The sequence below is a fragment of the Sarcophilus harrisii genome, chromosome 6 (genome assembly GCF_902635505.1).
Source record: "Sarcophilus harrisii chromosome 6, mSarHar1.11, whole genome shotgun sequence".
NCBI lineage: Eukaryota > Metazoa > Chordata > Mammalia > Dasyuromorphia > Dasyuridae > Sarcophilus > Sarcophilus harrisii.
The window spans coordinates 186,025,179-186,037,471 of record NC_045431.1 but is presented as its reverse complement, the minus strand read 5'-3'; the positions used below and the strand labels follow the sequence as shown (position 1 = coordinate 186,037,471).

The following is a 12,293-nucleotide window of genomic DNA, read 5'->3' as shown; positions in this document are numbered from 1 at the left end:
TCAGATGCAAAAAAAGTTTTCTTTGCATGTTCTGTGGATACAGAAAAGTTCATCTACATAAGATTCTAATTTGATTGTCCTGTCTAAGGAAATAAACAAAACACTATTTCCATTCCCATTCTCATTCTAAAAATCCAAATAATTTTCCATATTTACAAAGAGTCCACTGAATCTAGTTCAAATGCCATATTAGATGCTATAATGATTACAATGAACACTGGACAGAATCTCTGTGGTGAAATGGGCAAGCTAAAGATGCATATAGTCAATTATGAAAATAGATACATATGTGTATGGCTATTTCAAATATCTTATTACGAATATATCTACCAAAGCGAATATTTTAAAAATCTGTTCATGGCTTTAAGATTAAGAAAGGTAGAGGTTACTTAAAAGAAGAATAGAAATTAGTCAGCCTTGGTCCTAGAGTAGTACATATAATGTTCTGCATATAGGAGCTTGGTTTGAGAATAACAAGATTGCACAGTTGATAGAATACTGGGCTTGAAATCAGGAAGACTCATCTTCCAGCCTCAGACACTTGCCAGTTATGTGTAATCCTACGCAAGTCACCTAAACCTGTCTGCCTTAGTTTCCTCATCTGCAAAATGAGTTGGAGAAGGAAATGACAAACCATTCTAATATCTTTGCAAAGAAAACTCAAAAAATAATTCTAAAAAAAAACACCTGAACAACAAATTTTAGTTTGTGTTAAATTAGTGGGGCATGGCTAACAATAAAATATAGTTATAAATGCCACAATGTATTGTTCTGTTAATCTGTTAGCTGGTTCCGTTTCTATCAGAGAAATCAGCTCTGTAGCATTTTATATGAGTCCATTCTTCAATAATTCAAGTCAATGTTTATAAAACTCCTAGGGGCACTGCAATGAGAAGTAAGCCACTCCCTACCCTCACTGACCTTCTATCTAGTGGGAAAAGAAAGCACAAGCAGACACATTGCAATAAGCATACACATACAATTATAATAACAAATACCTGCAAAAGTAGTGCCAAGGACAGTGTAAAATCTGATGAGGCAAAGATTAATTTTGACCATAAAGAAGAAAGGAAGATTTTAAGGAGAAGTGATCAGCTGACTCTTGAAGAATTTTGTGACTTGGAAGGGAGAATATTCCAAGTATAGAACAGTATGAATAGGAGAAAATATACCATGGATAAGGATGTGAGTAGCTAGGTGCTGATGACAGAAATATAACATACCATTCAAATTTGTATTCAATTACTGTTACCCAAAGAAAGCGGGAAGAGAAAGTCAAGCAAAAAACCTTTGGAGATTTATGTCTAATCATTGCCCATTTAATCTAGTCTAAGAATGCACAGTATTATCACCCAATAGTGTGATGGAAAACCTCAAATTTCTGGGATCACATTATTACATTTAAATGTGTCACTTTCTGACCTCTCATTGATAATATATTTTATTTAGATATTTGTTCTTCTGCTTAAGAATGAAAGGGATTCTCCAAGCCTGATTGGTTCTGCTCCTTTGTAATGTCCAGGCTAGCTTTCTGGAGTTCCACCTGACGGGCCTTGGTCTCAGCAGGATAGTTGCCAAGAAGATGGTCAGGAATAGAGTCTAAAGTCTTTATTATCTCCTTCACAATCTGTTCACTCTGATTCTGTCCTTCACAGTCTGTCCCAGTCTGACTGTGTCCCCAGTTTTCTCACCCCTTAAATACCCAATTACAATTACATCATTACAGCATACTGAGTATATGCCAACTAGAATGATTATATCATTATATCATACTATATGTGAACTAGAGAATCATTATCTCATCAATTCCACTGAGTTAACACCTTGTTGTAAGTATCCTTGTTTCAAGTATACTTCTCCAGAGTTCCAGCCTTCTACATTCCTTGTCCTTAGAGAATCTACTTTTTTTTAAATAGAGAAAACAAATATTATGCTTTGGAAAGACACTTGGCTAGGAGTCAGAAGACCTGGATTTAAGTCCAAATTATACACTATATAAAAGGTATTTTACTCAGAGAGACTATGGAGTGTGTTGAACTTGGATTTAGCCAAAACTAAGATGTATATTCTGCCCACAGATGCTAGCTGTGAACTCAAAAAGTCACCCCAAGAAATCTTAGTATTCTTTGGCCCATAATATGCTTTGAAGAGTTTTGAGCAGTTTTTGCACCATTATTCCTATGCTTAAAGAAGATTAATGCTAATCTGCTGACTAAGAAATCAACAGTGACCAAGGAAGGAGTAACTTAGAAGTAGTGGGGATAGAAGCAAGATTATAAGGAGCTAAAGTATAAATGGGCCATAAGGGTAAGGCATTGAATTTAAAAATTTCTGAAGGAACAGAAGAAAGAATAGTATTTTGAAGATTAAAAAGGTTGAAGGAAGTTTTTTTGTTTTCTTTTAGGATGGAGAAACCTGACTATGTTTGTAGATACAGGAAAAGGAGCTGGTAAAGGTAGATAAATGGAAATAAATATAAAGTGGTTTATCAAATGATTCCAAAGGGCCTTTGCAGTCCTATGAGGTATCACCTATAAGGGAGAGGAAATAATTAAAGAAATGTCGCTGCAGAGATAGCAGGGTTAATTCTATTATTTCTCTGAGATAGGAGTCAAGGAGAAAATGATGAATATAGTCAATAAAAGGCTCTGACAGAGGATCACAGACTTAAGAGATAGAAGAGACCTTAGAGACCCTCTGGTCCATCCCTTTCATTTTACAGATAAGGAAACTGAAACCTAAAATGATTTAGTCACTTGCCTAAAATCACACAGATTACGACTGGCAGACTAGATCCAGGTGAACTTAGCTCCAAAGCCAGTACTTTCTCTACCAAGCCAGGAGAGGGAACACACCCCAGTAATTTTTCAGTTGGAAGACACACATGGTGATCAATCTCAGCAAACATTTATTAACTATCTACAATGTGTCACATGCTGTCCTAACAGCTGTGGACACAAAGAAAGGTGAGAGACAGCCCCTGGTCTCAAGGAGCTCACAGTCTAAAGAGAAATTTTAGTGACCAGAAGGTGTCTTCTGTGAATTTAGGAGAGGGGCAAGGTGTGAAAGAGTAATTGTGGGAGATGGGATAAAGAATCCACAGGAGATAAAACAAAGTTTGCTGAGTGGCAGTAAGGGCTAACTAGGGGACACAATGGATAAAGCACTGATCTTGATGTCAAGACCATTTAAGTTCAAAGATTGCCTCAGAATTTTATGACTGGAGTGACCCTGTTTGCCTCAGTTTCTTCACCTATAAAATGGAGATAAGCACAGCATCTAACTACCAGGATTGTTGTAAGGATCAAATGACGTAAGGATTGTGAAGCGCCTAACGCACAAGAAACAGTATATAAATATTAGCAATTACTAATTATTATCACTACTACAGTTATTATCATCAAAAAAATGGCTTTTAAAAAGCCAAGAACACCATCCAAACAAATAGGGATTAGCTCCTTGACCCTCTCCCTGCTTGAATCTCACAGGTCACTGTCTTCCCCTATTCCCTGAAGAATTTTGAGATACCTTCTAGCCAGTTTTCTTGTTTCTTCATTCCCAATAACAACAGCCTAGGCTTTACATCCACTACTTAATTTGATCCTCTGACTAACCCGATGAGATAGCTCCTACAGGTACTGGCATCTCCACAAAATAGGCCAAGACTGAGAGATATGGAAACTCCATCTCAGAGTTCTTTCCATTTTATTGAAGGTTCCTCCCAAGGAAGATTTCCCTTTTCTTCTATTTGAAGGCTCAGCACAATAATTCTCACACAATAGACTTTTAAATAAATGTTTGGCTAAGTTGTGACAATTCGGGATGAAATACAGCCTGAAGCGTCTGAGGGTGTCAGGTCTCTGTATGATCTCAAGAATTGATCCCCTGGTACTCCAGATTCTGTGTGACTGTGGGCAAATTGCTTAAACTTTCAGTGTTCTACTATGCTCAAAAAGTTATCAAACTGTGCATACCCTTTGATCCAGCAGTGTTACTACTGGGATTATATCCCAAAGAGATTATAAAGAAGGGAAAGGGACCTGTATGTGCACGAATGTTTGTGGCAGCCCTTTTTGTAGTGGCTAGAAACTGGAAACTGAATGGATGTCCATCAGTTGGAGAATGGTTGAATAAATTGTGGTATATGAAAATTATGGAATATTACTGTTCTGTAAGAAATGACCAACAGGATGATTTCAGAAAGGCCTGGAGAGACTTACACGAACTGATGCTGAGTGAAATGAGCAGGACCAGGAGATCATTATATACTTCAACAACAATACTAGATGATGACCAGTTCTGATGGATCAGGCCATCCTCAGCAACGAGATCAACCAAATCATTTCCAATGGAGCAGTAATGAACTGAACCAGCTACGCCCAGAGAAAGAACTCTGGGAGATGACTAAAAACCATTACATTGAATTCCCAATCCCTATATTTATGCACACCTGCATTTTTGATTTCCTTCACAAGCTAATTGTACAATATTTCAGAGTCTGATTCTTTTTGTACAGCAAAATAACGTTTTGGTCATGTATACTTATTGTGTATCTAATTTATATTTTAATATATTTAACATCTACTGGTCATCCTGCCATTTAGGGGAGGGGGTGGGGGGGGTAAGAGGTGAAAAATTGGAACAAGAGGTTTGGCAATTGTTAATGCTGTAAAGTTACCCATGTATATATCCTGTAAATAAAAGGCTATTACATAAAAAAAAAAAATTAAAAAAAATGGAAAAAAAAATAAACTTTCAGTGTTCTAAACAACTCGTTTAAAACTGGCAGCAAAAAAGGTGCAAATGTGCATTGGTAGAGAGACTTTCCTCCCCTAGGAGTTCAATTCCCTTTACCAATAAAATTACACATCCAGTCCCCATCCAATTAAATCCCTAACGTAAGCACTTAGAATATAAACCAAAGCTTCTTAAACTGTGGGTCTCAACCCCATATGTGATCAGGGAACTGAATGTTGGGGTCAGGAAACATAAAAGGTATCAAATACCCCTCCAAGATTTAATTCTTTTTGTAAAAATAAACAAGCACATCCGTCTCATTGGCATGCAAATTTGCTTTCAATAAATGATAAAAACATGTATACCAAATAATTGTTTTCAATTAAATTTCTTTATGATTTATAATTAATGTTTAATTTGTATACCCACTTATAACCCTAGAGAAGTTTCTTAGGTGATAGGGGATCTCTGGGGGAGAAAAGTTTAAGAAGCTCTGATAGAAATCATGATAGAATATAACGGCAGTTAGACAATTTAATGTATAATGTTGGGCCTGTCATTCAACCTGTGTGTTTCAGTTTCCATAATTAAAAAAAAAAAAAGTCCTAATACTAATACACACAAGAGAATACTCGTAAAACGTGCCCTGCAAGCACCATTATTGTAGGCACTGAAACCACTCTCCAAAAATCTACACTGACAACTATGAGGACGATGAGATCGGCTCAGAAAAGAGGGGCAGATAAATCTCCAAGAGAAATTAGAGTCTGCAATCGTTGGGGGCACGTGGAGGTAAAGGGAAAGTTGTTCTATCAAAGGGCCAGCGTGAGGTCCGCCTAAAAGTGTCCCTGCTCCGCTACTCTAGGATGCTCCTGGCTCCCGGTGCCGCGGGGAGAGGCGCCGAGGTGAGAACAAGGCCGTCAGGCTTCCAGAGCCGGAAGGGACCCTCGCACGCTTTCCAAGGGAAGATGCCCGCTTAGGGGCCCTCCCTCGGACCCGCTTCTTTTACACACGGGCCGCCAGAGCCCCGAAGGGGAAAGGGGAGCTGCAGCAGCCCGTCTCCGGCTCCCCCCGCCCCCCCCCCCCCCCCCCCCCCCCCCCCCCCCCCCCCCCCCCCAGCCTCACCTTCTTGATGGCCTTGGCTCTGGATATTCCCGGCAGGCCCACGTCGTGGCGCGTTTTCCTTCCCAGGATCTGGAACTTTTGCCGGTTGATTTTCACTTCGAAGGGGTTGGGATTGGCGGAAGGCTTGGCCTTCTGGCTTCTAGCCTGGCTCCCCAGGCCCTTGCCCCCCAGGGCCTTGCCCCTGGCTTTGCCCATGGCGCACGCAAAAGCTTCCGAAAGGCCACCTGAGGAGCTTACGGAGTCAGCGTTACCCTGGCAGCGCCAAAGGGAGCAGGGACACACCGGTACCCGCACCGAGGTAACAACGTGCGCAGACACGCCACCTGATGCCTAACTCTCGCGATAACTGAACCGTCTTCCTGTTCCAGATCTCGCGAAGACTCGGGTCGTGTCCTGAACCTAATTAAGGAACTACAAATCCCAGAATGCAACCCTTCCTCTCTTATAATCGGGTGGGTCTTGCTGTTGTCTCTCTATGGGACCACAATTCCCAGAAAGCACTGCAATTACCCCTTGAATCTCTCCGTTCCAGACACCTTAAAACCTTGTAGTACCCACGCCCGCGTGCAGCCGTACTTTCCGCCTGCGGTGGGCGGGCTCAGAACTCGGAGCCCCCCTAGCGGAGGGAAGCTTTGGGACTCTCGCGGAGGCGGAGGAGGCGGCGCCTCGGCCTCCTGGGCCCCGCCCCGGGGAGGGGAGAAAAGGAGGCGGCCACCATGGGACTGGCATTCGGAACTCGGCGGAGCCCGGGAGCGGGCCGGTCTCGGACTATGGGACTCGGGAGAGCCCGGGAGGCGGCGGCGCTGGCAGCCGCGAAGGCGAGGAGCCCGTGACCCGCACCGTCCCTCCCCCCGGCGGCGGCGGCGGCGGCGGCGGCGCTTCCCCTCTCCTGTCCGCGGCGGCGGCGGCCGGAGCGCTCCTTCCCCCGTGCCCCACAGCGCCGGGCGGGCCGGCGGCAGCGGCGGCGGAGACTCGTCTCTCCGGGGCCGCGGTGGGAGTGCCTCGCTCCGGGACAGGCGCCGGCGCCGGCACCGGGAGAGAGATGCGTCTCGGGGCTTGCGGCTCCCTCCCAGCGGCGGCGGCGGCGGCGGCGGCGGGTGATCATGGAGATTGAGAACATCGTGGCCAACACGGTGCTGCTCAAAGCCCGGGAAGGTGAGGGCTTGCTGCGGGCGGGCCCAGGGCGGGCGGGGCGTCCTCCCCGGCGGGCCCCGCGCCCAGGTGCGCCCGCGCGCCCAGGTGCGCCCGCGGGAGCCGGCAGGGCTCTGCCTCCCTCCCCGCGCCCCCTTCTCTCCCGCGCCCCCTTCTCTCCCGCGCCCCCTTCTCTCCCGCGCCCCCTTCTCTCCCGCGCCCCCTTCTCTCCCGCGCCCCCTTCTCTCCCGCGCCCCCTTCTCTCCCGCGCCCCCTTCTCTCCCGCGCCCCCTCTCCTTGTCCTCCTCCTCTCTCCTCGCTTCTCTTCTGGCGCCTTCTTTTCCGTACCTGTAATCCCTCTCACCGCTTTCCTTCTCTCCTCGACCCCCCTTTTCTCACTCCCCCGCTTCTCTTCGCTCACCCCCTTTTCTCCCCGTTCCCTCTCTTCTTTCTCGCACCCTTTCCTGTTGCTCCCCTTTTCTCGATCCCTCTTCTTGCCTCTGTGCTCCTTTTCTTTCCCCTTTCCTTTCCCCGTTCTTACCCTCCCCATTCTCTGCTCTCTTGTTCCTTTTCCCTGTCCTCTTGTTCCCCAATTCCTTTCCTTCTCCCTTTTCCTCCACTCCTTCTTTTCTCATCCCTCTTCCTCCTTCCCCTTCTTTTCTCTCCTCCTCTCTCCCTTCTTTTTCAATTCTCCCTCCTCTTCTCTTTTTTCCGTCCTTCTCACCTCCTCTCCAATTCTCTTCCATCCCCCCTTTCCCTTCTCTCTTCCCACTGTCATCCTCGAATTGTCTTATTCTGCTGCTCTCTACCTTCTTTCCCCCCTTATCTTTCCACTCCTCCCCTTATGTTTTCACCTTTTCCTTCTCCTGTTCTTCCCCTATCTCCGTTCTCCCGCTGTTGACTCCCTCTCCCCCTGCTCTTTCTCCTCTTCCTCCTCCTCCTCTCCGCCTGTTCTCCGCTCTTCCTCCTCTCTTTTTGCCCTCCCCTTCTCTCCATGCTCCCTTCCTCGGGGTCCCTCACCACCCATTCTTTGAGGCCTCTAAAGAAACTTAAGTGCTAGGCTAAATTCTCCCCCAAGTCCTGACTAGCCGAGGAGTGTTTGTTTTAACCATTGTGTAAGAAAGAACTTAATATCTCTTGCTCCTTATCCTGTTCTCTACTCTGCTTAAAATCAAATGACAAATACAACCACAGTTTTTTTTAGAACTCTGATCATTGGAAATTTCTCCTTAATTCAGCTCTTCCCCAGTTTTATCTAGAGTCTGTCTCACCAGTATTGCTCAAGCCAGCAGGGACCTGTTTGGATTGTTAGAAGTCAGATCTACATAAGTTCTCAAGTCAAATCAGTTAAAGTCATTTGTTTAATTTGTGGTGGCCTTTAAAAGTCTAAGAAAATGGCATTAGAAATGACCCTGGGCAATTACACTAGATCTATGTTAAATTTACCAGCATTAAATTCAGTCTGCCATGAGCCAGGCACATGGACAAAGCTAAAAGCAGAAATAGGATCTTAGTCTAGAAGAGGAAGACTACATTATACATGTATGTGTAAGTATATGCAAAAGAGAAGGTGATTTGGGGAGAAGGCACTAACCACTGTGGGGATCAGGAAAGGCTGGATGTAGAAGATGGTACTTAAATTTATTAGACTTGAAGGAAATTGGGGATTCTGAGAAAGGGAGAGAGCATTTTAGTCATGAGAATCAACTTGGTATTTTAAAAAACGAGTTTTTAAACGATGGTAGCTTTTTGGGTAGTGATTCTGCCAGAACTTTTTTTTTTTGTTTTAAACGATATGAGGATAAACAAGTTAGAAATAATTCACCTGTGGATTATTACTATACCAGCACTTAGTCAAACTGTCTGAAGTTGTCTCTTCATACTCAGGCATAGAGTTCTAATTTCTGTGACATTATTTCCTTTACTTCTTTACTTTTTTTTTTTTTTACAAGTTAGCAATTTCTACTCATTTTTATTGAGTCAAAATACTACTACTTTATTTTTTTACATTTGTTTTAAAAAAAAAAAAAGGCAAAGTAGCATTATGGGTTTATTACCAGTTGTGCATGCTTGTAAAAAACCTGAAAGGTGAGTTGAACTGTTTAAGCTATTTGGGCATTTGGTACATTGGCCAAAACCTTCAAGACCTAGAAAATGGTATTTCTCTTGATGTCATACCAGACAGCATCAATAATTCATCCTATCAAGTAGAAAAGTGCATAAAATTGCGTGAAAGATGTTCTTTTGGAGCACAAATATTTTAAGTAAGTCTTATTTTTCATCCTTTTTTCTTTATGAACGTTTAATACTTTTTATAAAAAATCACCTAAAAGGCTTTTGGGAAGAACATCAGTTATCATCTGCATCAATAAATTTTTCATTCAGAGACCATGATAAAAGAACTAAATGTTGGACTGAAAATGTACAGGGATTCTTGAAACAATATTAGTCCATAGCTATTATATAAATTGTGCAAGTTTTAAATTGAAAAGTCAGTAATTACTAAATTAATAAAAACAATATAATCAAACTGTAAGTATTAAACACCTAAGTGCCAGGAACTATGCTAGAGATATAGTTCCTATATCATAACCATAAACCATAATGGCAATCATAAAGCCATCCTTGACTTGAAACTCAGGGTCTAGTTTGGGAGACTAGTATGTATATAAAATATAAACAGAATCATACAAGTTGATCAGATAATTTTGTTGGGAAAGGCATTAGCTGTAGGAGTATTGTAGGGGATGGGAAGTAGGAAAGTCTTCTTGTAGAAGACTGGGCTTGAGCTAAGACTTGAAGGAAACTGCATTCCAAAATTGGAGTCGGTTTTAAAGAGTTTTAAATGATGAACAGTTTTAAATTTTATTACAAGTAATAGGGAGCCTCTGGAGTGTATTGAGAAGGTGAATGATGTGGTACTTTAAGAAAATCATTTTGGTTTTAATTGTTCTTTAGTGCTTTTTGGGAAGTGATGGAGAGGGATCCTGGAGTGACTTCATTGTGATCGGGAACTTCCACCCTTTCCAAGTAATTACTGGTTCCCCTACTCCTTAGTCTTAACAAGTTGCCTGGAGGCACAGGAGCTTGGCCAGTCCTTTATCCTGTAGCATTCATTTAATGCCTGTTATGCCCCAGGCACGATCCTAAGTGTTGAGTTTACCTAGGAAGGCAAAGAACCAGTCTCTGCACTAAGGAGTATACCAAAATGGGAGAGAGAATGTGCATCACTATTTTTAAACAAGCTGTATATAGGATAAGTAGCAAATAAACAATGGATAGAAGCCACTAGAATTAGGAAGTATTGGAAAAAGCTGGAATTTTGGCTGGGACTTGAGGAGGCCAAGAGACAGAGATGAGGAGAGAGCTTAGGAGGTCATCAGAGAAAATGCCCAGAGCTAAGAGATTGAGAGTTCTGTTGATGAAACAGAAATGCAGTCCCTGAATAGATAAGTATGTGGTGATAGGGATTATGTAATGAGAAAGAAAAAAAAAAAAGGTTAAGTGGGAGTAAGTTATGAAGGGCTTTGAATATCTAATGGGATTTTGTGTTCGATCCTGGAAATGATAGGAAGCTACTGGAGCTTATTGAGCATGGGGGTAACATAGGCTGACACTGTAGGAAAAATCACTGGCTGCTGAATGGAGCATGTTGGACTAGAATGGAGAGAGAGTTATGGCAGAAAGACTAACCAAGCAGGCTCTTAGAACAGTTTAGACATTAGTTAACAATCGCTCCCTCCAGAGAAGTGGCAGAATGACAGGACTTGTCCAGGGTTACATAGCCAATTTGTATCTGGTTGGATTTGAATCTAGGGCTTTTGGAATGTAGGGCAAGAGCTCAAAATACAATATATAAAAAGGCAGTCATTCCTACTTTTTAAATAGGAAAACAGATTTAAGGCTGAAAGCTCTAAAAACAGCTGTAAACGTGGGTAAAGAACGTGTTATTTGTTATGTTTTAAATGCGTAGTTCTTTGTAAAAGCATTTACCAAACTATTATCTAGATCACACTAGCCAGAGGGTCTAGATGTTTCACCTAATATGAAAGTGTTAATCTTCAGATGCCCTAGGGAATCGCCTGACACACTTTTAGGTTGTTTCTTCACAATTAGTACCCCTAGAACCTAGCTTAGTGCCATGAGACAGGCAACATTTATTAAGCATGTACTGTGTGCTAAGCACTGTGCTAGTATTGAAGATACAAAAACTTAAAAATTAAATAGCCTCTTCATCAGTGAATTTACTACAATATATACATTTGTAATTTGGCAGCAATTTCGTAATTTGGTTACTTGTAAATTATGATTTGGAGGGTCTCAGATTGCACTGAAAGGTGAGGGGGATTAGGAAGGGTCTCGTGGAGGAATTGGTACTTAAGCTAAGCTTTATAGGAAGCTAGAGATGGAAGTGAAGGAACAGCTATGGAAGGAAAGCAATGTCTTATGTGAGGAACAGGGGAAAAAAACCCAAAATCAACAGCTTGAACAGATTTTAGATTGGAGAAAGTGGTCTAAAAGGACCAGTTGGAACCTGGTTGTAAAAGGCTCTTAATGTCTTCTCCTCGCCCCCCCCCCCCATCTGATTTTTCTTGTGTAGCATGATATGTTAATATGTTTAGAAAAACTGCATGTTTAACCTCTGATTGCTTGCTTTCTTGGGAGAAGTAGGGATGGGAAAAAATTTTGGAATAAGAAGTTTTGCAGAAGTGAATGTTGAAAACTATGCATGTTTTTGGAAAAATAAAATACTATTAAAAATACCAAATAATGAAATTTACATTTGATCCTGGTGCCAGAGCTGCTATAGCTTATTGAGTAGAAGAGTAACACAGCTAGACCTGGGTTTAGGAAAATGACTTTGATAGCTCTTTGGAAGATGAATCAGAGAAGGGAAAATCTTGAGACAAGGAAAGCAATTAGGAGGCTGTTGTAGTAGTCTAGGTGACTTGATAGGTAATGAGAACTTTGAATTAGTGATGGCTAGGTGAGTAGAAAGAGGTAGGCAAATGCAAGAGATGATATGGAGCTAAAGTTAGCTGGCAACTGATTTGATATGTGGAGTGAGGGACAATGAAAAGTTAAGAATGACTGAGGTTGCATACTTGAGTGCCTGGAAGAAACGATAGTACATATTGGGTACTTAATGTTTATTGACTGGTATACTTTGACAAAAATAAGAAACTTGGGAAGAGAAAAATATTGAGCTTAGTTTATTTTGGACATATTGAATTTGAAGTCTGTATGGATCATCCGGTTTGAACTTTCCAAAAGGAATTTTATTGATGTCTCTAGCTAAT

General features: G+C 42.2%; 2 protein-coding genes across 4 annotated transcripts in view; one reads left to right on the top strand and one right to left on the bottom strand.

Moving 5' to 3' along the window:
• NOP14 (NOP14 nucleolar protein) overlaps positions 1-6,221 on the bottom strand; it is a 54,230-nt gene extending 48,009 nt beyond the window's left edge. Inside the window, exon 1 of the mRNA XM_003773429.4 lies at positions 5,863-6,221. Within this exon, the coding sequence (XP_003773477.1) occupies positions 5,863-6,057 (195 nt within the window). The 5' untranslated portion in view covers positions 6,058-6,221. The remainder of the gene's footprint in view (positions 1-5,862) is intronic.
• Positions 6,222-6,907: 686 nt separating this feature from the next.
• GRK4 (G protein-coupled receptor kinase 4) overlaps positions 6,908-12,293 on the top strand; it is a 131,720-nt gene continuing 126,334 nt past the window's right edge. For all 3 annotated transcript variants that reach the window (XM_031942454.1, XM_031942453.1, XM_031942455.1), the window contains exon 1: positions 6,908-7,017. In XM_031942454.1, the coding sequence (XP_031798314.1) occupies positions 6,966-7,017 (52 nt within the window). In that variant the 5' untranslated portion in view covers positions 6,908-6,965. The remainder of the gene's footprint in view (positions 7,018-12,293) is intronic.